Raw genomic sequence first — 27,540 nt, 5'->3', positions numbered from 1 at the left:
TGGATTACTCCAATACCAAATATGCTAATAAAAGACAAAATAAATTAAATATGAATAAAATGACTAAATTTTGTGCAGGGTTGGGGAGTAACAGAATACATGGAACGGCAAAAATGATGTTGGCAAGCTGTTTGGATTTATTTTCATTTTGTTTCTGTCGCATTTTATGTTAGTTTTGCCGGAGATCAAAGCCAGGAGAGAAAGCTTACCACGTGTGGTGAGTCATCATTTTATTCATATTAAGTTTCTTTTGTCTTTTATTAGCATATTTGGTATTGGAGTAATCCAAAAGTAATTGAAAGTAATGCAGTTAAAGTAACTCTACCCAACCCTGACAATATTACACACTACACACACAAAACAGTAGCACAATGGCAGTGTTCTGTCCAAATGTCGCCACAGTTTTTTAAAAATGTTGTTACTTTGAAACACAATTTAATTAAATTATCTGAAAACAATTCAATACAAAATACCCAAGGCATACAAAAATACTAAATACAAGCTTTTCATTGGGATAAAGAAACTTGTACAAGTAGGCCTCTACAATTAAAAATTGAGTTGAACTTGACATTTATATTTTTGGGTGATAAAACTAAGACACATTTCATTTCATTTCATTTCAATAAAGAATGAATATTTCTCTGTTATTGCGACTTTTGTTGCAGGCTTTGTTTTCAGCTAAAAGCGGATTTATATGAGCTCAGAGTTATAAACAGGGTTGGGTAGGGTTACTTTAACTGGATTACTTTCAATGACTTTTGGATTACTCCAATACCAAATATGCGAATAAAAGACAAAATAAACTAAATATGAATAAAATGACTCAATTTTGTGCAGGCTTGGGGAGTAACGGAACACATGGAACGGCAAAAATGATGTTGGCAAGCTGTTAGGATTTCTTTTCATTTTGTTTCTGTCGCATTTTATGTTCGTTTTGCTGGAGATCAAAGAGATCAAAGCCAGGAGAGAAATTTTACCACGTGTTGTGAGTCATCATTTTATTCATATTTAGTTTCTTTTGTCTTTTATTAGCATAATTGCTATTGGAGTAATCCAAAAGTAATTGAAAGTAATCCAGTTAAAGTAACCCTACCCAACCCTGGTTATAAATAGATGATGGGCTCCAGATGTCGCCAACACACATGGACGACCACGTTGTTTTTGTTTTAAATGTAAAAAAACTGTTTTTGTTTTTCTCGGATATCACTTTAAAAGTTTGCATTTAAACCCGACTATTTAATGAAATGAATATCATTTTTAAGTCTTTCACAGTTTTTAGTTATTTTTATCCAACGACGTCAAAACACCCAAAAATACTATTGTGAAACTGTGTTTCAAAATAAAAGTTATCAGCAACCTTCTCAAAAAAATAATCAATGAAACCAAACTAATTGTTAAATTTTAAAAAATGAAATTTACATTAAATGGTTCAATTGCCAATGATGTGTTTCTTTTGAGTGATACAGTTTTCTTCTTCTCAGATATTATTTTATAGTGAAGCCGCACATAATCGTTTTGGTTTACGACCCTGCCTATTTGTAACTTGACGGCACAGCTGCGCGTCTTCCTGGTTTTGTCAACTTCATTCTTCTTTCCTCCCCTCTTGTAAATGTCTGAAGAGTCCAACTCGACCGGAACAATAAGTACTTGAAATGTAGCCTTAAATCTTATTTTCAACACCCAAACAATAACTTTTAACATTTTGTGACGTCAACTACAAACGCAACATGTTGCTGCTGTTACTTCTTTTTGCCTTCGCGCAAGCCTCAACGTATTCACAAGACCCGGAGCTGTGTAAGTTTTTTTTTAATTATTACGATTTTGTTTTTTTTAAATACATTCAAAGTTTATTTTTTGTTTTCTATCGAGCTGGAAATGTTTAACCTTTTATATATGAGTTAGAAACAAACACTTTATGCTCTTAACACAATCAACATTATTTATATTTGCTTTAAAGGGACAGTGTGTAATATTTAGTGCCTCCTAGTGGTACAAAAAAACTCATTCAAGTCAAGTTAAGTCATGTTTATTTGTACAACCCCTAATCACAAGGAGTCTCTAAGGGCTGCACATTCTGTGAAAAACAAACAAACATCGATTTAAATACTACACTACAATACATAAATTATCGTACCAATGTTAATTTTAATAAAAAAATCATAGGTCAAGAAATTAGAATTTTTACATATGTGGAATTAAGTTGCCGCCGTGTTTGTCTTCCGTGTTGATGCTTGCTGTGGCACAGGTTTTTGTTCGCATTTGGCAGCAGTGCCATCTAGAGGCCAAATATTACACAATAGGGCTTTAAAGGGGCAGTGTGTATTATTCAGCACCCCCTTGTGGTAAAAACTCTTAATTCGTTTAAAAAATCGTTTCAATGAAAAGCAGCAATACATGAACCATCATGTAAGGATAAGGCCGAAATATTTACACTTATTGTACATAATTGTCCGCGCTCGTGTTTCTACAAGTACTCACAAACTTCAAAACGCCTGACTAAGAATATGAAAAGAAAATGGTAAGTTTTGGTCACTTTGAGTCGTAGTTTGTATTCCTCTTTGTACTTTTGGTACTCAATCGCAATTGAAATTTAGTGTTTAAATAATACACACAATCCCTTTTAAAAGAACAAAACATTGTTTTATGTAGCTTTATGAAAGTGTATATGTAACTGCAGGCATTATTTAAATGTAACAGTATTTTAATACTCTTTTGACTGGGTTGGGTAGGGTTACTTTAACTGGATTACTTTGAATTACTTTTGGATTACTCCAATACCAAATATGCTAATAAAAGACAAAAGAAACTAAATATGATTAAAATGATGACTCACAACACGTGGTAAGCTTTCTCTCCTGGCTTTGATCTCTTTGATCTCTGGCAAAACTAACATAAAATACGACAGAAACAAAATGAAAATAAATCCAAACAGCTTGCCAACATCATTTTTGCCGTTCCGTGTATTCTGTTGCTCCCCAATCCTGCACAAAATGTAGTCATGTTATTCATGTTTACCGTATTTTCCGCACTATAAGGCGCACCGGGTTATAGGGCGCACCCCGAAAAAATAGTTTTTGGTCCTATATTTGACATGCATAAGACGCACCGGATTATAAGGCGCTACAATGAACGTCGACAAAACAGTCAGATAGTTCAGTCAAACTGATTACCCCCTTAACATTCCCAAAGCTTGCAAAGAAGCAAATACGTGTTGTAGACACGTGTGGATGCGGTGTCCGTACGATGTCACTCAAATGCATCGTTCCGAATATCATTCGGAAAGTTAAAGTCTTGGGATTCAAGAAATGCCAACCGTTCCTTAGTTTCTATTTTCTTTTTTGCTCGCAACTTTACTGTGCATATGACAATAAACACTTGGAATTGAGTTTAATTTAAAAATAAACACTCCATTCCATCCATTATGTGCACCGCTTATCACAGAAACATCGAGTTCAGTTTGAAACAAGATACTGGGAAAATATATAGCCGGAGTAGCTCACCGAAGTCGTCGTGTTTAATAATAATGTGCAACCATGGTCCTCTTATATCCGTGAGTGTAGTAAATCCAGGAGAGTAAAATATTTACAAATACTGTACAGAATAATAAAATACTGTTTCCTCCCCCGCCGTAGTTCGACCTAACATGCTATTCACATTCATTTTTTTCGGCTAATTGCAGGCTTTGTTTTGCCCCTTAGCCTATACGAGCCTGTAAATGATAAAAAGGATCCGCCCCCTTTACCTCCGAATAACTTTAGCCAATAGTGATCGATTTAAATGATGATTGACACATTGGTTAGCCAATGAAACGCCGGTAAATAAATCCCAGCATACACCGCGGACCACATCGCCTACGAGGAAAAATCTAGTCGGCGGCTGCTGCATTAGTTGCTAGACTTTGCGACTTAATATTGATCCATATATAAGGCACACTGTATTATAAGGCGCATGGTCAGCTTTTAAAAAAAAATCAAGGCTTTTAGGTGCGCCTTATAGTGTGGAAAATACGGTAGTTTCTTTTGTCTTTTATTAGCATATTTGGTATTGGAGTAATCCAAAAGTAATTGAAAGTAATCCAGTTAACGTAACCCTACCCAACCCTGTCTTTTGATAAATTTGCTGATGGCTAACGTAATTAAGGTTCAATAAATTAGAAAGAAAAATGCAGTGTCATGTGAAAAAAATGTCAGGATCTAGCGGTGCTTGTGAAGAAGCCTTTGAAATTTCCCACATTCCTTTACAAAAATTTGACCAAATATGCTTTTTTTTAAATTAAGGTCATGAAAAACTGGTTCTAGCACTTGCAAAAAAAGGACTCTCTGAAGAGTTATATATTTTTTTGTCAAATAAAGATTCATTAAAATACTGTACATGTCACGCTTGTTCATTCAATCAGTGCTTTCCGCACTCCATGGCCACAAGGGGGCAGCATAAACGCCAACACATTTACATCCTGCCTGATCGCAGCATCCAATTATATTAAAGCAGGGCAAATCCGAACTACACAGTTTTTCTTTGCAGAGGATAAATACAGTACTTTGAAATGTGAATCCCAGTAACGTCTGGTGAGTCGGTGTCTGGTGAGGTACTCTCAAATTTACAAATAAACAAACTCACATTTATTCGTCATTTGATAAGTAGAGCAAGAAAGCAATATATAAACTGTAGCATAGAGTAAATAGCTTAATAGTATTTCATTAACTTATGAATTAAGTCTATGCTCTATTCAATAAGAATATCCCAAATGAAAAAAGTCCATGTAACAAGAAAGAAATAACTTCAGTGTTTCCCATACCATATAAAAAGCCTGGTGGGCTGCCAGGGTCTCAAACTTGAGCGGAAAATACAATAAAATAAAATTGTCCTCTCACTAACTTTTGGTTAATTGCTTGATTGATTGATATTATGAGTGTTTTTGTTCGCTGAGTGGAGGACGGGGTCAGTCTGGTAAGCATATTGAGCCCAGGAACGGTTCGAAAGAGATAGCAAAATGGAGGGCAAATTAAAAAAAAAATGAGTGAAAGCAGGGGGCGGCACAGCAGATGGGTGGTTAGCGCGCAGCCCCACGGTGCGGAGGTTGAGTGTTCCAAGTCCAGCCTCCGTGTGTGGAGTCTGCATGTTCTCCCCGTACCTGGGTGGGTTTCATCCGGGCAGCTGGGATGGGCTCCAGCACCCCCGCGACCCTACTGAGAATAAGCGGTGCAGATAATGGATGGATTGATGGATGGATATAGATGGTTAGCACGTCCGTGGCAGAGTTCTGAGGTCATGGGATCAAATCCAGCTACCAGGCTTCCTTTGCAGAGTTTGCATGTTCTTCCCGTGCTTACGTGGGTTTCCCCTGGGTACTCCCGTTTCTTCCCACATTCTAAAAACATGCATGTCAGGTTAATTGGCCTAACCAAATTGTCCCTAGGTGTGGATAAGCGAGTGAGTCGTCTCTGTGTGCCTTGCAACTGGCTGGCAACCAGTTCAGGGTGTCCCCTGCCCACTGCCCGAGGATAGCTGGGTTGGGCTCCAGCACCCCCGCGACCCTACTGAGGATAATGGATGGATTGAGTCAAAGCAGGAAAATTAATCTTATTTTGACTCTTTTTTTTTTTTTTTTTTTTTTTTATTACATGAATGGCTCAAAAGCATTGTGCATTGTCTATCACTGGCAGAATAATCTGAATCAGTCCCTCAAAGCTTAGCAATTTGTGTTCCTAAATGACAATATTCAGTAGAGACTAATTGTCAGGACCAAAACGGAGACAAGACCCACTTGCGTTACGTTTCTCTCAGTTTTGTTGGAAAAAAGGAAAGGTTGCACCCACGCTCCGGTGATCGCTGGGCAGGTCGCTCTGAACGCGGAAGTGGGACTTCCGTGGCAAGCGATGGTGGTGTCAGTAGCCGGGACAGGAGAGCAAAAACGTGGTCGGGGTTGGAAACGAGTTGTAAGCCAGGAGAGGAGAGTAGACGTGGTCGAGGACAAAAAAAGGTCGAAAGCCGGGACGGTAGAGTAGACATGATCAGGATCAAAAACGTAGTCAAATGCACAAAATCTTTCACTTGTAATGTAAATGTCTAGTCAAGTCAAGTCACATTTATTTATATAACCCTTAATCACAAAATGTCTCAAAGGACTGCGCAGGTTACAACTACACCATCCCCTGATCTTTAACCAACATGCGGGCAAGGAAAAACTCAAAAACCTCAGCATGAGGATAACAAGAAACCTTGAGAATGGGGCCTCACGAGTGGTAATTCCCTTTCCAGAATGACCAGTGTGGAATAGATTTAGCATTGGGTAACAGTACACAGAACATAGTGAACATCAATAAAAGAAAACAATCGGTAATATGTTGAAATTTGTCCAGAAAGTGCATGACAGCAACGAGGCCTCAAGCCTGTAAATTAGCCCAAAAAGATCATGTCTATGTTTATTCTGTTTTAATTATTGGACACCTGCAAAGTAGATTGCATATGATTGCAGTTTGTTGTTTTGACTGGTAAGTGAATGAAATGAAATGATCTGCATTTATTTAGCGCTTTTCAAGTCAATGACTTCCCAAAGCACTTTACAATGTGCTCCACATTTCCCAATAGCGGCTTTGCAGCCATGTAAGACGCTAACCTGCTTATTGGGGGTATATTAGGGGTTCAGTGTCTTACCCAAGGACACTTCGACATGTAACACGGACGAGCCGGGATTCGAACTGGGATCCCTTGATCCCAAGACTAGCGCTCTACCATTGTCACGATTGGCCAATCACAAAGCTGTTATTTGATTTCCACACCTTTTAGGGCAGATCTGCTTTCGTAAACTAGGAGATTCGATAAAAAAGAAAAGGACTCAGGAACAGGCTTTTAGAAAAGGTTGGAATTTCCAATTTGAGCATTTGGTCCTCTCCTGTTTTCCTGTCAAGTTCAAAATTCATTATTATTTTGAGGGTCATAATAAACAGTTACTTTTAGTTGATTACCATTTTAGTAGTCTAACTTTCGAAGTGAGAGCTTTCCAGCAAATGTTGTGTCTTCTGTTTATTCTCTTTATAATCTCCAGAAAGGGACGGAAATCTGAAAGTGGCTTAAGGAAAACTCTTAAGAGTAAATGATTCATTCCTTGTCGTCCTCAGCGTCTCTCAGCGCCATGTTGGACGACTTTGACGTCCTTTCACCATCCAGCGTTCACGCGCACTCCGTCCGCCGCCGAGACCTGCTTACCACTCACGTGGAGAAAGAAATCAGCTTCCGCGCACTGCAAAGGTTCACAATCACGTCGGTGGATTTTGTCGATTATCCGACGGGCGATTTTGAAAACGGTGACATAACCGTTTCAGACACTTTCGTCTGTACCTGAGGACCAACGAGCACATCTTCACCGAAGACTTTTCCGCATGGGTAGTGGACGACGACGGCCAGCGAAACCTGCGCGTGGACCGCCACGCCTTTTTCACCGGACACGTTATCGGTGACTCCCGTTGATCACCACTAGGGTGCGGTCTGACCTTCTTACGACGCTTTTTTTCGTATCTGCAGGAGAAGAAAACTCGCGCGTTCAAGCTCACATGGATGATCACGACTTCACAGCACGTATCCTCACACAGGAGGCAGAGTTTAACATAGAGGTGAAAGTTGGTCACAGTTCCCTGTGTTTTTTCGATTAATTGTTACATCTGGGATTATAGGAGATTCTAGTGATGGCAAAATGAAGGCCCATAAAGCAGCAAAGCCCTCCAGGGAAATGCTTCACACACACACGTAGGTGCCAATGTTCCCTGTAATTTTGCACGGGTCTGAGCGTTCACACAAAGTCGGTGAGCAACGCTTGAAACAACAGTGAGCAACCATAATCCCAAGTGTGGCAATTAAGTCATTATCAAACATGTCCAAAACTTGACATCAAGTTACATTTTGCTGAGTTTCCGGCAATGCAAAATTATTTTTCTCTTTTGAATGAATTGACTCCTTTACTATTGCAAAGGTGGTACGGCCTACAAACGTCGTTTGTTCTTACAATTCTTTCACAAGATATCCATTTCTTTTTTTTTTCCTGATATATTTTGTCGCATAATATTAACATTTTTTGGGGCTTATTTAGTCGGTTGTAAGATACAGAACTGTACTTAATCACATTTTTTAGTGGAAGTACAATGTTGGCAACAAGATTCACTTGATATAATTGGAAATTATTTGAATGCAACACAAACTTTTTCTTCTTTTTTCCGTGTTTTTTTCTACTTTTTTGTTACTTTTTCCTTTTGTTCTCTATTTACTTTTTTCCTACATTTCTTTTCTTTTTTTCTCTTCCTTTTGTTACTCTTTTTCTCAGCTTTTCACTACTTTTTCATTTTGGTATTTTTTTCTTTTTTGTTCTATTCACCCCTTCTTTTAAGTCATTTTGTGCATAGTTTTACATAATATTTGGTCATGTTGGGACTAAAGAAGCAAAAACAACCTGAAGAGCCGTTTAGGACCCGAAAAAGCCGGTTCCTTTTCGTGAGCCGACCCGAAGAAGCCGGTTCTCTACTAACTTTACTCAAGTTTGTTCTACTTCGACTCGACTTCAAAATACCGCATTTAGGACACAACGTCAGGGGAACCCGTGTCTTTTTACCTTCATGCACTGTAACTTTGACTTAAGTCGCTTCCTCATTTTTGTGCGCTGGCTAGATTTTCTTGTGCGCTGAGAATGTGCGAGCAGTGCGCAATTGCGCATGCGCGCAGCTTAGAGGGAACACTAGTAGGGGCTTCATGATGGTTCAGTTCCTTGGCTATGATATCATGTGGGCAGAAACATGCAAAACAGGCTTCGTGTATGCAATGAAATGTGGGGTGTAAATCGTGCTCCAAATACATAAAATATATATATTTAAGGTTTTTTTACATTAATTGTTCTGTGTTACTTTGTCTATACAGTGTTTGTACTTACGCAACGATGAAAATATGAAATAAGGAGGTGAAATTAAGTGCTTGTTCATTTTTATTCAAAAACAAAACTTTTTCCTCAATTTTTGGACTCAGGCAGTTTCTTTTTTTGCAGGGAATTTCACTTGCTTTTGAAAAACTCGTTTACATAGGTGCTGATAAAGCAGGGGTGCATACACTAGAGATCAAAATTACAAATTTAAAAAAAATGGAATAATTTCTTCACTGTTTCATAGTTGTCTGTCTGTCTATCCATCTCTCACTCTCTCGCGGTCTCTCTCGCTCTCACTCATGTGTGTATATACACCAAAGCCATATCCCTCTGGTGGGAGGTGGCTAGAGTCAAGAACACACTCACAATCACCTAACATTCATTCCCCTTCCCTCTTCCCAACCTGACACTGAACAATAAGTCCACAGCACAACAAGGAGCGAGTTGCTGTGCCATGCAACACTTCAGCCGCAGAGAGCCCCGATAGCAAATACTGGATTACCCCCTCTGCATCATATGGTTAAATAACATTTCATTGTGTCTATACTAAGGTGCTGCAAGAACTTTGTTCACAAAATGACTAAAGGCATGTCACAACAACATATTTTTCAGAAAACACACTCAGCAATATTAGAGAACACACTGATCAAAATTAGAGAACAACAATGACTTTGGCATGGAAAAAGATTCTGGAGATTGCTACAGTCAGCAACTGATAAGAAGTGTACAGGCATCTGCTGTGAATGACTTCAGCATTCTGCGGCCACAGTATGGCACTAGTTTCTCACACTGCTCTAGTGTGATTTTGGTTCATTCTTCTTCCAGCCTCCTCCACAGTTGGGTGATTGTAGTGGGTTTCTTGCCCATAACTTTGTCCCCAAGGATTTTCAGGAGGTTCTTTGTTGGGTTGAAATCAGGACTCTGGGCAGGCCATGCCACTAGGCCAATGTTTTCACCTTCAAGGAAATTCTTTACCCGTTTTGCTGTGTGAGATGGAGCATTGTTCTGCCCAGAAAAGCAACAGAAAGAATTCTGAAGAGCAGGTTAAGTGACCGGAGCTGAAAGAGCTGCTACCCGAAAAAGAAACGGAAACTATCAGGGGAACATTGAGTAGTCACGCAGGTAAAATAGGTCATGTAGCTACGCAGTCTAACTGTGCGGGCAATAATTAAAGTAAACAATAATTGTCTCTATATATTTTCACCTCTTAGTGATAAAGAATGAGGTGTAGTCAATCAACCTCCCCGCCCCCTGGCACAAGAACTCGAGCTCACATGCACCCTTACTTTACTTAATTTCGTGCTGACTTTGACTTCAAAATACCATGTTTAAAACTGAACTCCAACCCGCTTTTACCCGCATGCACTGTAATTTTGGCCGAATTTGCTATTCAATTTAGCTCGTGGAAAAGGTCTGGCCAGTGCGCAATTGCGCATGCGCACAGCTTAGAATGAACACTGCTAGCTTGCCTCATATAATGATGTGGCAGGCCATGAGTTGACTTGTGTGTTTTATATGAAAGAATATGTAATGATGGTATTTTTAATGAATGTGTTTTCGAAAAGTCTTTCTGAACTTATGTTCCTGTTTTGGCCGCAGCCTCTGTGGAGGTTCACGCAGCCCTCCGACGGCCGTCTGCTGGTCTACCGTTCCGACCACATCCGAAACCTCAGCCGACCGCATCGCCCGTCTGTCTGCGGCTACGTCAATTCCGACCCCAGCCACCTTCTCCCCGATGGCATTCAATACGCTGCTCAGGATGCCACCGATGAAGAAGAAGGTGCGACAGGATCTGCGCCACAAATGCGGTTTGGGCAAGCTTACCAAATTTGTTTTGCTATTATCAACAGATAAGGCATGGCGTAAGCGTCGTGACCTGCACCCTCACAATCAAAACACGTGTACGCTTCTGCTTGTGGCGGACCATCGCTTCTTTACGAACATGGGACGCCGTGACGAGAGCACTACGCTCAACTACTTGGTGAGGTGACCGTATGGATAAGGACTCATTGAATAGTCAATCGTCGAATTGTGAACAGCAGAGCTGCCAAACACAGGATTCGTACAGGTGCTTGAATCAGTTAAAATGCCTGAATTTTAATGTTGTGTTTTAAGGGATGAAAAGTGCTTGAATTTTGGGTGAAGTGCTTGTAAATGCTAGAAATTGGTGCCATGCTTCTCGACAAGTTTGCTTAAACATGATGCTGACACTGCTCCCTGGTGGCTCTGCTTTGTCATTGCATTTCTTCAACCCTTGTGGTTAACGGACACTGGCATTAGTTTGTATGGCGGTCTCATAAGGTGTCGTTCCCCGTACGGGGCGCTCCCAAAAGGACAGGTAGATTGTTACACCTTAACAATCTACCTGTGAAATGTGTATTAGTGCAAGGATTGGCTGGTTGGTTCGATCGATTAACCACTAGGGTTTTAGGGGCACCATTTCCTGTGGTGTGGCTTGGGCAAGTACAGCCTGGTGGCACCCATCCCTCTCCATGCCAATTTATTACGTATCAATTATGGACATTTATCATGGGCCATGCAAAAAAGTAAGGTCGCTTTTCGCAGTGGTAAATTGTAATAGAAAGAACTTCCTGCAACTGAAAGTGTAAGCTACAATCTGTCTCAAAAATATTTACACATGTATTGTTCAGATTGACAAATACATTCGCAATTTTATTCAATATCTAAGAATAATGTGTGGTAATAATTGCACACGCAAGATTAAAAACTGCATACGTAGATCGCAGATAATTTGTGACTCTGCTAAATACATGATTCACGCCTGATTTCTTCTTTAAATGTTACTGGAGAAATTGAAAAATTGGCATTGAAAGTCCTTAAAAAGTGCTTGAATTTGGCCACTCAAAATATGTATGAACTCTGCAAACATTGAAAATTATATACAGAATGGATGAAAAGAATTGGGTCATAGGGTAGCAGAATATTCTTTCGGTGAGTTTTATTCAGAAAGGTTCAAACATTCATCTCTTATGTTTTGTTAGGGTCTCCAGTGACCCGTTTCAAGGTTATAAAATTGAACAACTGACTCAGAGGCTATAAATCAAATTAAACATATAGTTATGGATGCATATTATCTGCTTGGGATGTTTTATTAACTATATTAAGTGATACTCCTTTCTTTTTGGTAGTCAGGACTGAGTTAGACCTCAAGTCAAAATTGACCTGCTAACAACGGTTAGTGGTGCCAATTCCTAACATAACATGAGGGTTAAACCTCATTAAAAAACAAGACTTGAATGATTGATTGCTTGTTACAGTAGATAACACAAATAATAGTTTCAAAAGTGTTGCAGATTGTGAAAGTTCTACACCTGTGGCCTTGGTTTAAACACAAATGTTGCACCGAGAATCATTTTTAGTCCAAACAATAGCACGCAAAGATTGTGTTGATGTGAAAAAAGTCGACAACAACTTTTTTTTTTACCGCTTTTTGGAAAAATTCATGATGTTGTAATTTTACAACGATGGGTCTTACAGGGTTGATAGCGTGATTTTTTTGAGTCTAAAGTGGTTCTTAGACAAGGATATCCCTAAAAAAATAAGTTACAGATTAAAGCTGATGTAACTGCAAGTGTCTAGGAGATGGCAGTACTAAAACACTATAGCCAAGGAACAATGGTAAATGGACTACATTTATATAGCACGTAAACCAGTCACTGAGGACCTCCAAAGTGCTTTACTCATTCACACACACACTTACACACCAATAACGAAGTTAGCCATGCAAGACGCCTACCTGCATATCTGGGGATTATGGGTTCAGTGGATTGCCCAAGGACACTTCGACATTTAACTCGAAGGAGCCTGGGGATCGAACCTGCGACCTTTTTGGTCCCAAGACGACTGCTCTACCTCCTGCCGCCCAAATGAGCATTCCTTTCCTTTTCATAGTAAATGGCTGTATCATAATTAGCCACTAATTTAAACGACAAAAGATTCATTTTATATGATAGCACTGCACCAGAATTTTTTATTCACACCATCTGTTTACAAGACTAGTGACAACTGTTCAACCCGTTTCTATGGTGTTTACCGTCAGTCATTATTCTACTCCTTGACATAATAAAGTCTGAAAAACAGATAAGAAATAGAGAAAAAAAAGGATTTGAAAGTGGGAAAAATAGTTTTGTTTCATGCTTTTCGCACGGCACTTGACATCCTACAAGATATTGTAATTGCATACAATACTTTTCTGATTGAGGCAGCACGGCGGCTGAGAGGTTAGCGCGTCCGCGGCACTGTTCTGAGGTCATTGGATAAAACCTTCCAGTGTGGAGTTTGCATGTTCTCCCCATTCTTGCCTGGGTTTCTTTCGAGCACTCGGGTTTCCTCCCACATTCCAAAACCTGCATTTCAGGTCGATTGGCCGGTATAAGTTGTCCCCCGGTGTGAATGAGCGAGTCAGTTGTCTGTCACTGTGTGCCTTGGGACTTGGGACTGGCTGGCAACCAGTTCAGGGTGTCCCCTGCCCACTGCCCGAAGATAGCTGGGATAGACTCCAGCACCCCCGCGACCCTACTGAGGATAAGCAGTGCAGATAACTGATGGATGGACTTTGCCGATTGCGTGAAAACACAGATATTCGACAACGGCACCCTTTTTGCAAAACATCATTTCCTGGCCATAATCTTACAATTTCTTGCATTTAAATCTACTGACTTACATCCTAATGGTTTTCTAGATCGAGCTGATGGACCGCGTGGATGACATCTACAGAAACACGTCGTGGGATGAGGACTTCTCGGGCTATGGTGTTCAAATTCACCAGGTTCTCAGTTCAAGATAGCAGCATTGTCGGTGGCATGCGGTTGACTTTGTTTTTGTGCGTGCTGCAGATCATCATCAAGAAAACGCCGACTGCAGTACCGCCGGGAGGCTCTCACTTCAACATGGCTGGAAGTCCCGTGCCCGGTCGGGACGTATGGGATGTCAAAAAACTCCTGGAGGTAAAACGGAATGCACCAAAGCGGCCCATCAACTCTGTGTCTCTAATTCTGTGTGCCTTGTTTGGCATGCTGCAGGAAATTGGCCATTTAGTTACTGACAACCTAAAACTATTCACAAAATTCGGACTGTTTTTGTCATGTCCGGTGTCTGTTCTGTCAAGGTGAACAGTAGATTAACTGTGGAATATTCTTCCAAATCAGGTTGAAAAATTAGAATAATTATCTCTCAAAGTAAAAGGTTTTCCTAGAATAAACAAAATAATAAAATTTTGCTCATTAAGTACAGTAGATCCCGGGATACGGCATTGATTCGTTCTGAGGTGGGAATAGCAACGTGAAATTGTAGCATCGAAACCTGTTAAGTCTGTTATACTTTCTAAACCAACAGTACCCTGGGTAAAATCATTAAAATTGTACATACATATTAAATAATTATAGTAAATACTACTTTATATGTTCGAATGGGGTTTTTAAGGGTTATTGATCTATCTTCGTTATTCATTATCCATTATCCGTTATCGGTCAGTTCTTAATACGCTACAAAGCCTAGGAGCCGGGACACTTACTCTCAGCCTAAAGGCCAAGCTAAGGTCCTAGCCCTATAGCCTTGCTACGATCATTGCAAATGCACCGTTCCCGGAGGTACTGCAATACCGGGCCGATGCGTGGATCAGACATCCTTCATAGACCATGCTATATGTTTGAATGTTCAAACAATATAAATCATTATACATGTAAAGGACAAATTAAATTGTATTACGTTTTGGTGTTATGTGACTTGAGCGGGTACAGTGGAGTACTGGGTGGATGCAGAAGGGGGAAGACTTGGCTAATTAAAATTAAAACTCATTTTCAAACGTCCAATTGCGAAGATTGTCATCTCCTTTAAAAGATTTCTTGGCTTTAATTTCCTTCTCTTGCGTAATAATAGTCCTGATGGTCGATTGGTTACGGTGTGTGTGACTTTGCGTCCATGGTTGGCATGTTTTTGCTTCTCCTTTTAGCATTACTGGTAATCTTATAGACTCATAGCTAATAAACACAGTACGGAAAATACAGAATTGTATTGCAGTACCTCGCAGTCTTTACGAAAAACTCAAGATTCTGGACTAAACAAAGAGAGAGAAAGGCATTGTGGGAGGGAGTTCAGCCAGTGGCATATTCGCATCTTTATGATGCCATGATGAAAACCAATACCATACTTAAATCTTATAAGGCACTTAACTCTTGATGATAAGAGGTACTACCAAAAACCTTGTGAAAGACTAGGCGAAAAATGAGAAGCAAATGGTGTGGTTTAGTCACTATGAATCTCTCTTTTTTGTATTCTTCCTTTATCTCCGTAGCAGCCGCTTTCGGTTGCACTACACAATACAGTGACATCTAGTGGTCAATTATTAGACAGTGTCCCTTTAAGGTAAAATTAGAAAAATGATCTGTTTTTGTAAAGAGATTTTTTTTCTTTTAGTCCAAGATCAAACATTAAACAAAAATGCTTAATTTACTCCCTCTACGGCAGGGATGTCAAACTCAATTGCACAAGGGGCAAATTCAAAACACACTTAAGGTCGCGGGCCAACCAGGATAAACATTTATTGAACACACTTAAACTGAATGTTTTTGGAACATAAATATGAATAAAAACAGACAAAAATATTCAATTTAAACCTTAAACCATTTATACAGTATTTATTATTTTGCTGTAAATAAAAATATCTTGTTAAATTATACAACTTAGAACTTAAACAACTTAACATTACAATAACATTCAAATTCCTTTGCTCCTATGTCAATGTATACATTAAAAAAAACGTAAATATCCCAAAAGATTTTGCTCTCCTTAATATATCTCCTGTCAAAAGTAGAAATATGAAAATGCTACACAAATGATTTTGTAAAAACGTCACAACATACTGAGAACAGGGAGCCTGATGTGCTTACCTTTGGCGCAGACGGAGTAGGGCGAGAGATGGGAGGGAGTGCTTGCACTTTTTGCATAGCTCCACCCATCCCTCCCACTCACCCAATCAAATAACTTTAAGTTCTCTTCCGGTGTTTTGGCGTATTTACAATTTGTTCCGTGGATTCATCAAAAAGTATCGGAACACTGAACACAGATTATATAGTGAACTTTTATATAAAAGATTCTTTAGTGTTGTACAGTTTTTTTTTGTTTTTTTTTTTTGGTGTGACACCTTAACTGTAAATTGTAGTGAAAAACTTGCCCTATATATTCTGAAAAGTACTGCTTGGTATTCCAGCTTTGGTTTGGCTTTGCGTGAATCTGAACAGGATTAATGACTCAAGTTTTGAACGAGATGGAGAAAATTTGCATGCAATTCAATTTGTCTCTGAGCCATAGGTACTCATAGAAAGAGCCATATCTGGCTCGCGAGCCATAGGTTCCCATTCCCCGGTATATTCAGTGGAACCTCGGTTTTCGAACGCCTCTCAGTTCGAACAAATCTGAGTCCGACCAAAAATTTCGAGAAATTTTTGCTTCGCTGTCCGGTCAAAAAATCGGAGTTCGAACGCCGGGGTGGATGTTTCACATCACCTTTTTTTACTCCTTTTAATTTTCTCAGGTGCAATTGCACCTCCAATACACTAGGGGACAACCGAGATTAAACAAATGTGTAGCAAATGGGCCGAGTTAAGGAATTTCACCACACCGAGGAAGCTGCAGCCACCACAGTCATCATGACTTTAATGACACTGTCACGAACCACTTCCGAAAAGTGCTAAAAAGAAGGCAGAAGCAATTGTCATTGGCTAGATATTTTAAGAGAAATGAACATCCTGTAGCCAGTCATCCGTAGCAAAAAGATTTGAACGTGTGAGCACCCCTCAGACAGAAGAGCTCCCCGAAGTTTTTATGGAAGGGGACTCTCCTTCCAAACAATCATTTTCCTTCCTCCTCCATCCCTCTCACCGTCCATCTGCGCCTTTTGCTGACCACCACAAAGGTACAAAACCCTATCCATAATTCTTTTCTTTATCCTTTTTTTTTATTTTTACACGTTCATGTTAGCGTAATCTAACGTACGATTAGCCTGGGTTACATTTATGTTATTTGTGTCTTAAAGGTATACAAAGGTAAACATTCAGGGTGTTGGAATGGATTAAAATGATTAACATTATTTGTAATGGGGAAAAATGATTTCTGTGTTCGGACAAATCGCTTTTCGAACAGGGTTCTGGAACGGATTATGGTGGAGAACCACTGTAGTATAGTATACGTCATGTATGAAGGAATAGGTACAGTGACTAAAACGTCAGAATATGATGTCCAGGGATGAGACGGCGTTGTTCATATTGACGGGCCATTAATAACAATAATGTAAAATGGTCTTGCGGGCCGGATATGATTACACGGCGGGCCGGATGTGGCCCGCGGGCCGGGAGTTCGACACGTGTGCTCTACGGCCACAAATAATGATTTTTAATCAAGACACTTTGATGAGAACCCTTTTATATCGTCAACTTAGGCTACATTTTAGTTGACATTCTGACATCCTTGACATTCTGAACGTTAATGGGGCCCCGAAGATGAAAAAACAAGAAACACTCTATTAGCTGATTTAAAGCGTGCTCTCGTGTGCGTCTCACAGCAGTTCAGCGTGGACGTGTCGGAGAAGGCGGCCAACGTGTGCCTGGCGCACTTGTTCACCTACCAGGATTTCGACGAGGGCACGCTAGGCCTGGCGTACGTGGCGCCCGTCAAGGCCGAGGTCCCCGGCGGCCTGTGCTCCAAAGGCTGCCCGGCAGGCACCGCCAACATGGACGCGCTGGCGGACCGAGGACGCATCATCTACCTCAACACCGGCCTCACCAGCACCAAAAACTACGGCAAGACCATCCTTACCAAGGTGGCCTCAACCCGGATCGCTAGCACGCGGCGCGTCACGTTTGTAACCGAACTCTCTCCTGTCCGCGCAGGAAGCCGACTTGGTGACCACTCACGAGCTCGGTCACAACTTCGGGGCGGAGCACGACCCGGACAACATACCCTATTGTGCCCCCCGAGAGGATCAGGGTGGGAAGTACGTCATGTACCCCATCGCCGTTAGCGGGGACCACTTAAACAACAAGGTGAAGTTTGACCTTCTATGACTGGGATGGGGCAGCACGGTGGCGCAGTGGTCAGCGCCTGTGCGGCACAGTTCTGAGGTCATGAGATCGAACCTCCTGTATGGAGTTTGCATATTCTCCCTGTGTTTGCGTGGGTTTTCTCCAGGCACTCCATGCATGTCAGGTTAATTGGCCAGTCCAAATTGTCCCTAGGTGTGAATGAGCGAGTGAGTTGTCGGTCTCTCATAAATGCATGTCTTTGGAACGTGGGAGGAAACCGGAGTGCCCGGAGGAAACCCACGCAAGCACAGGGAGAACATACAAACTCCGCACAGGAAGTCCGGTAGCTGGATTTGAACCCACACAGGAGGTTCCCAAGACCTTAGAACTGTGCCGCACACGCGCTAACCACTGCGCCGCCGTGTATATTGATTTAGGGATAAATTTTTTTATTATAAATCTATTTAGGCTTATTTTTACTCAATATATTTGCCTTCACTGAGATTTAATCTCTGGTAGTGTTTAGCAACTGTTTTGTTTTTTTACGCATCACAGACGCTCTGGATCTGTGACTCTTCGTATGTCCATATCACAGCTGATGTAGAAAAATTAATGTTTTTTTTTGTTTAAAAAGGAAAAAAAACAATTCAATTAATTTCCACTATGGTTTGTTTAAGTCAGAGAAACTCATGCAGACTGGAAAGTGACAAAAACAGCAAACACTATAACATGGGGGTGGGTTTACCCAATGTTCTCTGGTTTATTAATGGTAGTCAGCAAGTACAGCTAAAGTGGGTTCTTTGCGATCAGTGCCTGACTTTTGACATCTAGTGAAAATATTTAAAACTGCTAGGCTAATCATTGTAGGTCACATTTCTCTTGTGCTTCTCTCAGCATTGGCTAAAAGGATGTAGTGGGCCACATTTGGTCCGCGGGCCATGAGTTTGGCACATCTGTTCTATGACCTTGAGCTCCACATCAAAGGAGAGTACATTAAAGTCACTTTAGCACTAGGCAAAATGTAAAAATCCCTATAGTAGTCCCCCAGGATACAACATTAATCAGTTCTTAAGTGGGGGTTGTAAAGTGAAATTGCTATATGGCGGGGTATAGAAATGTATGGTAATTAGCTAATGCTTTCTGACCCCTGATAACCCAGATAAAAACATTACATTTACAAAATAATATATAGTATCTGCATGAACAAACATGAAATAAGGGGGGGGCGTATCCTCATCCTCTCCCCCTTGCACGATCTCTTCCTGCTCAGTCCATCGGCTTGTCCCGATTGTGTTTGAGAGGGACCACCCCTCATTTCATTGTGATCTAGTGTGTTTTACTGCCTTTTTTGCTGATATAACGGGTTCCAAGAGTGTTAATGATAAAGAAATGTGTCAAACAGGGGACAATAATCAAGTCGAGTCATGTTTTGCCATCTTGAATGGTCCCGCGATCCAAAAACACGTGATGTTAACAGCAGAACTGAAAACGGCGTCTGGTGTGTGGAGGGAGATGTCTTGCAGCTAAAGGTGTCCATGCCAAAGTCCCCACCTGGTTGGCCCAAATTGTGCACAGGGTTAAAATGTAAGAAATTGATGTGAATTACCGTAAATTCCGGACTATAAGCCGCTACTATTTTCCCAAATGTTCAGCCCTGCGGCTTATCCGGTGAAGCGGCCAATTTATGTAATTTTTCTAACTGCCGCTTATGACGAGGATGACTTCAAGTCCTTAGATTATGCATAAAATGTCTATATGACAAAGGTTCTTTCAGATGGCGAAGAGACGCCTTTTATAGCGATAGTTATAGAGAGGAAGATAAGGACGGTATGCCGTGAATTTAACAATTACGGTATGCTTCTTTAACGGATACGTTTGATACGTTGCGTGCGTGTTCATAGTAGCGTGTTGGTACCTTTCAAAGGCACGGTTTGGGATGAAAGTCATAATATTATTATTAAAGCTTTGAAAACTCTCTCGGTGTACCGTCTTTCTTTGTAAATATGTGTAACCATGTATAATATGTATTCGCAACTGTGTATTTTTGTAATGTATTTATTTGAGACACTTATGCTGATTTTCACGAGCGAATAAGAAAGAAGGGGCGGAGCAAACGCGGGCTGATGGGAACCGGGGACGGGTAAAGGTGAGTGATTGTGAACGCAGGAGACAATAGTGGATATATATTTTTCCCACCCTTACCTTTGGAAATATACCCTTTTTTTCCTTGAATTACTTTCAACGGGCACCCCGACTCTGCAGGTCTGCATCAAATGATAAGTAGCTTGCTCTGTTCACTTCATGTATCGGTCTGGTATTGCAGTATCACCGTGTATGATGCAATAGCGCTGAAAGCTTCTTGGCCCTTTTGCTAGGACCTTGACTCAGTTCCTTGACTGGGATCAATCGTCTTGGCTTATTGACTTCGAAATGTATCATGAATTGACTAATAATAGATAGTGGACGATTGATTAAGAATATATGACAATAAACTTATACAAATTCCTCCGTCAACAGAACAGTTCACTCTAAAAACATCCATTATTTAATGTGGGCGCATGCGGCTAATATACCGGTGCAGCTTGTGTATGTACTAAGTCGGTTTGTCCTCCCGAAATGCGGTGGGTGCGGCTTTTAATCAGGTGCGCCTTATAGTCCGGAATTTACGGTAGTTTCTTTTTATGGTTGTTCAAGCCTGCAAAATTGAGTTTCATTCTTAAATTTGAGCACGGGCCCTTTAATCAGGTGCGCTCTGTAGTCCGGAATTATCACTACTGTTCATTTGATAACCAGTCCATGTTTGATCAAGCCCGAGTCTCGATTTAGTCCAAATTACACCACTAGGTTCTTGTGCTAACCTGAATGACCAGGAAAACGTTAACGTAATTTTTGTTTACATGTGTAGATGTTCTCCAAGTGCTCAAAGCGTTCCATCGTGAAGCGTCTCCGCTCCAAGGCGCCGCTGTGCTTCAAGGAACGTACAATCAACGTGTGCGGGAATTCTCGGGTAGAACCCGGGGAGGAATGCGATCCGGGCCTGCTCCACATAACCACCGACCCTTGCTGCACCGCCGAGTGCCGCCTTAGACCGGGAGCCAGGTGCAGGTAAATAGCGCACTGCCTAATTGTTGTTGCTAAAGTTAGCATGCTGCTAGTGGCTCATGTAATTGTATGCTAGCATCACATACATCAGGGGTCACCAAGATGGCGTTCTCCGAAAAACACAAACAGAGCCAATCTGAAAATAGCTCACCATTAAAGGGTCATTATGATTATCTAGCAAATTTTATTTCTATTCGATCTACCTCTATTTCAACCCTACTTCTAATAATTGCAACCTGGTCATACCATGATAGTAACATAGTAACGTCATAGTAATAACATGACCTGCTTTAGAAATGCATATTGTTAATGGTAGCCAATGTGCTAATCCGTAACAAAAAAGTAGTCTCTCAGTTTGAAAATGGTTGTTAATCCCTTAGATCAGGGGTGTCAAACTCATTTTAACTCAGGGGGCCACACGATAGAACAAACATTCTGTCGGGAGCCGGACTAGTAGATTAAAGAGAAAGAAAAAGAGATAAAGAAATAAGAGAAAGAGAGGGAAAAGGAGAGAGGGCGGGACAAAGAAAGATAAAGAGGGAGAGAGCGTGAGAAACAAAAGAGATAAAAAGAGAAGTCGGGAGAGAGGGGGAAAAGAAAGGGAGCGGAAGAAAGAAATCCAAAGAGAAATAGAAAGACATAAGGAGGGAAAAGAGAAAAGAAAGCACGAAGGGTAGGAAGAGAGAAAGAGAAAAGAGAGAAAAGGAAGAGAAAAAGAGAGGCATAGAAAGTGAATGAGACAGAGACAGAGTGGGAGAAAAGGGGTGGAAAAGAGAGAGAGGGAGAGCGAGAAATAAATACAAGTACAGTGTCTTTGTGAGAGGCACCTGGCTTTGGCAACATCAAGTTGACATATTTCAACCTGCAGCTTGTTTTTCTCTTGCGCTTCTTTGAGTCTTGTCTTAAAGAAAGAGAAAGGTAAGAAAGAAAAAAAGATAGGACTGAAATAATAAAAGAGAAAAATAGAGAGACAGAGAAAGAGAAGGAAAGAGAAAAAAGGGGAGATGTATAGAGAGCATAATATAGAAAAAAGAGAGGAAGAGAAAGGAACAAAGAACAATTAGAAGTGAAAGGGAGAGAGTCAAAGAGAGATGGAGAGAAAAAGAGTGAGTGTGAAAAAGAAAGGGAAAGCGAGAGAGTGAAAGAAATGGAAAGAAAAAGTGAGAAAGTAAGAAAAAAAGATTAAAAAAAGACAGAAGGACTGAAATAATAAAAAAAGAGAAACAGACAAACAGAGAGAGATCGAAAGAGAGAGCTTTAGTTTCGTTACAAGTCCCACCGGGCTTTGGCGACACCTGGCGGACATATTTAAAACCGCAGCTCATTTCTCTCTCTCGCTTCTCTCAGTGATGTCTGGCGGGCCGGATTAAAACCCTAGGCGGGCACATGTGCTTTAATGTTAGTTCTTATGTGCGTACAGTGACCGGAACAGCCCGTGCTGCAGGAAGTGCCAACTGGAAGCGGCGGGCGAGGTTTGCCAGGAGCCCATCGATGCCACGTGCAAAGGGCGCTCCTACTGCACTGGTTAGTGACAAGTGTGCCCGTGTGCCCGCACGGCCATGATTTTGTCTATCTCTAGTCTTTAAAACCTGGTGACATGAAACCGGCGACACAGGTTTAAGGATCTTGTTTTTTAGATGTAGAAATTGATATGAAGCGACAACATTAGTGTGCATTTTAACACGACATTTTATACCTTAGGTCAGAGGTGGGTAAACTACGGCCCGTGGGCCTCATGCATCGGCCCACCAAGCGAATGGTCAAATACAGTGACAATATAAATAGTACATGAAGTACAACTTGTAAATAATGTTTCTTTTGGCGGTAACTCGGTCCCCATTCTCCCTTTGTGTGTCTACGACAAATTGATACTATTCAAAAACTACAAAAATACGACAATATGATTACAAAACTAAATATTAAATTTAGTGCTTGAAAACAGGGACATATATATTATTTTGCTTTTATTCTGAAAAGAAAAAATGATATAGAAATACTACAAAAATACTCTGCCAGTAATACTAAAATACAAAAAAATATTACAACAGATATACTGCAAAAATACCACTACAATATGATAGAAAAAAATATTACAAAAATACTGCTTAGGAAATACGATAAAAATATTACAAAAATACCAGCATGCGAATACTACAAAATTATGACTATGGAAATACTTCAAAAATAGTTCTAAGTAAATACTACAAAATTACCATTATATTACAAAAATATTACTACAGAAATACCAAAAAATACCACTACAGAAATATTGTAACCGAAATACTACAAAAATACAACCACAATACAGTAATACTACAAAAATTATATTAGAGATATATTACAAAAATGCTATTAGGGGAATACTCCAGAAATACTTCAAAAATACTACCATAGAAATACTGTAAAAATACTTCTATGGAATTCTACAAAAATGCCGGTACACTATAACTATTAATACAAAAATACTACTACAGAAATATTACAACAAGAGTACCACTACAAAAATACTACAGATATTCTACAAAAATTCAACTTTAGAAATACTTAAAAAACACTAGACATGCTACAAATATTTTACCTGGGAAATACTACAAAAATTCTACAATAGGAATACTACACCCATACCACAAACGTAAATATCAAATCGAGCGCTTAAAACAGTGTCCTTATATATTATTTTGCTTTTATTTTAAGCGTTTTTAAACCAATTTGACAAAACTAAAAACAAATATCAATATATACCATGTAGATATCTGCATGTATATTTATTCACATATGATCGGCCCCTTGGCCACATTTTTTAGTCAATAATATGTAAATAGTCCTCTGCTCTTGCCTAGGGTCTTACAAAATGAGGAAAACCAGGTTCTAATATGTTGCTAGCTGATGTTCTCCTCCCAATATTTGGGTCCTCAGGCACGAGTGAAGAATGTCCACCTCCAGAAAACGCACCGGACCAAACTTCATGTTTGGACAGCGGAGAGTGTCAGGACGGCTCCTGCGTCCCCTTCTGTCTCGCCGTCCTCAAGTTGGAACCCTGCGCTTGCAACGGTAAACGTCGCCGCATTTCGCGCTGGTTTGAAACCCTCTCAATTAGAAATAAATAAATGTATACCTCCTAATATATTTCGTTTGAATAAATAAACATGTCATGAAATCACATATGTAAATATATATCACAAATGTCCCGAGACCCTACTGAGGATAACCGGTGCAGATAACGAACGGATGAATAACACAAATGCAATGTCTTCATTGATTCATGCCTTTTGTCATTTATTGTTCCTGGTGTTTATTTTTCCGTGTATTTTGTCATAGTAAAATGTTATTCAAATGAGGGGGCGGGTCAAACTGGCTCAGCTTTTCACCTATTGGTTGATGGGTGGAGTCGCTGATTTTTGTTTCACACTGATCACGCAATGAGTAAAAAGCTCAGGCAAGTGGGCCACCTTCTCATTTGAATAACACGTTGTTGTGAAGAAATAGACTTATTATAAAACGAAACGAAGAACAAAATACATAACAAATGACAAAATACAAAACAAAGTACACAACAAAATATATATCAAAATACATGACAATATATGGTACAACAAAACAACAAAAAAATATACGACAAAATACAAATGTCAAAATACACAAAATTACACGATAAAATAAATGACAAAATGAACGACAAATTATACAACAAAATATACAATAAAATACATAACAGATGTCAAAATACACAAAACGTACAGGACAAAATAAATGACATAACACACAACAAATGACAAAATGTCACAACAACAAAATATATCAAAATACATGACAAAATATGCTATAAAATAAATGACAAAATACATAACAAACGTCAAAATACACAACTTACAGGACAAAATAAATGACACAATACATGACAAAACAAATGAGAAAATATACAACATAATACATGACAAAATCCATCCATCCGTTATCTGCATCACTTATCCTCAGTAGGGGTCCTGGGGGTGCTGGAGCCCATCCCAGCCATCTTTGGGCAGTGGGCAGGGGACAACCTAAACTGGTTGCCAGCCAGTCGCAGGGCACACGGGGACAGACAACTCACTCGCTCATTCACACCTAGGGACAATTTTGGACCAGCCAATTCGCCTGACATGCATGTTTTTGGAATGTGGGAGGAAAACCACGCAAGCACGGGGAGAACATGCAAACTCCACACAGGAAGGTTCGATCTCATGACCTCAGAACTGTGCCGCACACGCGTTAACCACTGCCCGCTGTGCCGCACACATGACAAAACAAATGTCAAAATACACGCCAAATGACAAAATAAATGAGAAAATGTACGACAAAGGTCACAACAAAATACACAACTAAACACGCGACAAATTACAATGAGCATGTGGCCAGGTGGAATGACAAAATACACGACAACGAAATACATTTCAAGTTGCATCACAAAATATACGACAAAATACATGACAAATGACAAAATAATACATGACAAATATGACAAAAGCAAGAAAAAATACACAACAAAATACATGACGAAATGCACCGCTAAATACACAACTATATACTACAACGAAATACACAAATATGGATGTCAAAATATACCACCAAGTTTACAAACTACTTGAAAAACGCGACAAAATAAAAGCCGAAATAAATGACAAACGGCATAAATATATGAATACATTGCATTTGTGTTCATTTATGTATATGACATATTTATCCATTCATTTCTCTATGGCAGGATCAGTCCTCCTCATCCAATTGTCTTCTCCTCACTTGTCCCAGAAACCAGCACTTCCTGTAAGGTTTGCTGTCGCTACGGCAACGGTCTCTGCGCTCCCTACCGAGACGACGAGGACCACTTCCTGTTCCTGCGTAAAGGCAAACCCTGCACGGTCGGCTTCTGCGACGGCGCGGTGAGTTGTTCGCCGGGAAGCGGGCGTGTCCGCCCGCCGGGTCATGTGACTTGCGGCAGGTGAAAACCGCGACAGTACAGTACAATGCATCAAGACCGGGTGGCAGTAGGTTGACGAATATGAAGTGTATGAAGCGCCGGGTCACGTAACTTACTCCCCCTACAGGGGAAATGCATGAAGCAAGTCCAGGACGTGGTGGAGCGATTGTGGGACTTCATCGACAAACTGGACATCAACACGTTTGCTACGTTCCTGGCTGATAACTTGGTGGGTTCCGTGGTGGCCTTCTCGCTCCTCTTCTGGATTCCCTTCAGCGTACTCGTACACTGCGTGGTGAGCGGATGTCAAACATCTCCCGTGTCATGGTGATCACCACACAGCTCATAACTTGTTTGGTTCTGGGTCCCAGGACAAAAAGATGGACCAGCAGTTTGAGCAGACCACCAAGTCTCTTTTCTACCCCAGCGTGAGTGATCAACGATTCTTACGTGCTTGCGGTTCTTAGATACTAGGGTGAAAATGGTGAAAGTAAGAAAAGGACCGTTTCAAATGCCAACCCAAACCCCTGCCTGATGGCCCGTATCCGTTTTCCACTCAGAACACCGAACTCCTGAGCACCTTGGAGTCTGCTTCGGTCCGGATCCTCAAACCCCCGCACGCCTTCTCGCAGGCGCCTAGCCCCCGCCCACCGGACAGTCCCCGGATGGCCACCATCGTCGAGGGCGCCCGCCTGGATGAGGCGGCGCTGCAGGCGGCTTTCGGGCGCCCTCACAGATCCACGGCGCGTTCCTTCGAGGACCTGACGGAGCAGAATTTAACGGCGGCGCCCAAAATGCGACGTCAACGACGCGCCGGCAACAAGGAGACGCTATGTTGACCGCGGCTCGACCCGGCTTTCCGAACTCTATCCGCCAATCAGAATCCAGGTTGGTGCTGTAGTGGGCTGCATTTATAAAGCGCTTTTCAGGTCATTTAGGACTACCCGGAGCGGTTTACAATGTGCTTCACACTTACCCATACACACAACCATGCAAGGCGGCTACCTGCTTATCGGGGGCATTAGGGGTTAGATGTCTTGCCCAAGGACACTTGGACATTAACTTAGAGGTGCAGGGAATCGAACCCGCAACCTCTCTGCTGCTGGCTCATTGTGGTGTGCACACCTGCTGTGGAGGTGGAGTCTATTTTTCAGAAATTGTTCCAGTGACGTGCAGTTAGGGGAGGCTGTGCCTCACCTGTCATCAGGGAAATAAAAAATGTAAAATTTATGAAATGGCTTCATTATTCGGTGTCGAAGTTCTTATTTAATTTCACAATTTGGGGATTTTCATTTGCACAAAGGCCAAATTTTCGCATTATATTATGAATACTATTAATACAACAAGAGAATTACTGTGGCAATTCTGAAAGTTGGGGCTGGGCTCTGGCATTTAGCCATTAGCATGACACCTTAGCATGTAGTGGAGCTGTAAGCATGACTCGTTGACATGTAGTTGTTTGCATCTACTCCAGGGGTCTCCGACTCAATGTTCTGTACTTTAAGTAGTGTCGGCTGAGTATTTTAGTGTGGCGGCAGCTGACTAAC

At 40.8% G+C, this 27,540-nt stretch overlaps 1 protein-coding gene across 1 annotated transcript; it reads left to right on the top strand.

Moving 5' to 3' along the window:
* The first annotated feature begins 1,543 nt into the window (after positions 1-1,543).
* On the top strand, positions 1,544-27,307 carry LOC148346435 (disintegrin and metalloproteinase domain-containing protein 17-like). Its single transcript, XM_088324690.1, has 17 exons — positions 1,544-1,794; positions 7,119-7,248; positions 7,323-7,453; positions 7,522-7,610; positions 10,502-10,682; positions 10,753-10,883; positions 13,605-13,691; positions 13,759-13,869; positions 17,481-17,738; positions 17,809-17,961; positions 20,846-21,045; positions 22,463-22,566; positions 23,959-24,093; positions 25,825-25,955; positions 26,121-26,288; positions 26,365-26,421; positions 26,554-27,307. The coding sequence occupies exons 1-17, from the start codon at positions 1,728-1,730 to the stop codon at positions 26,830-26,832; spliced, it is 2,412 nt and encodes an 803-aa protein (XP_088180816.1). The 5' UTR covers positions 1,544-1,727; the 3' UTR covers positions 26,833-27,307.
* The last annotated feature ends 233 nt before the right edge of the window (positions 27,308-27,540 follow it).

The sequence above is a fragment of the Urocampus carinirostris genome, chromosome 20 (assembly GCF_059441175.1).
Source record: "Urocampus carinirostris isolate Australia breed hairy pipefish chromosome 20, RoL_Ucar_1.0, whole genome shotgun sequence".
In the NCBI taxonomy this organism is placed as follows: Eukaryota; Metazoa; Chordata; class Actinopteri; order Syngnathiformes; family Syngnathidae; genus Urocampus; species Urocampus carinirostris.
The sequence above is the reverse complement of the archived record's forward strand: the minus strand, read 5'-3'. Positions and strand labels throughout refer to the sequence as shown.

Bases quoted from the DNA above. Each gene is read 5' to 3' on its own strand.
- LOC148346435 (XM_088324690.1), top strand. From the start codon at position 1,728: ATGTTGCTGCTGTTACTTCTTTTTGCCTTCGCGCAAGCCTCAACGTAT. The intron at 10,884-13,604 runs GTGAGGTGACCG...ATGGTTTTCTAG, and splicing joins GCACTACGCTCAACTACTTG to ATCGAGCTGATGGACCGCGT. The intron at 25,956-26,120 runs GTGAGTTGTTCG...CTCCCCCTACAG, and splicing joins TCGGCTTCTGCGACGGCGCG to GGGAAATGCATGAAGCAAGT.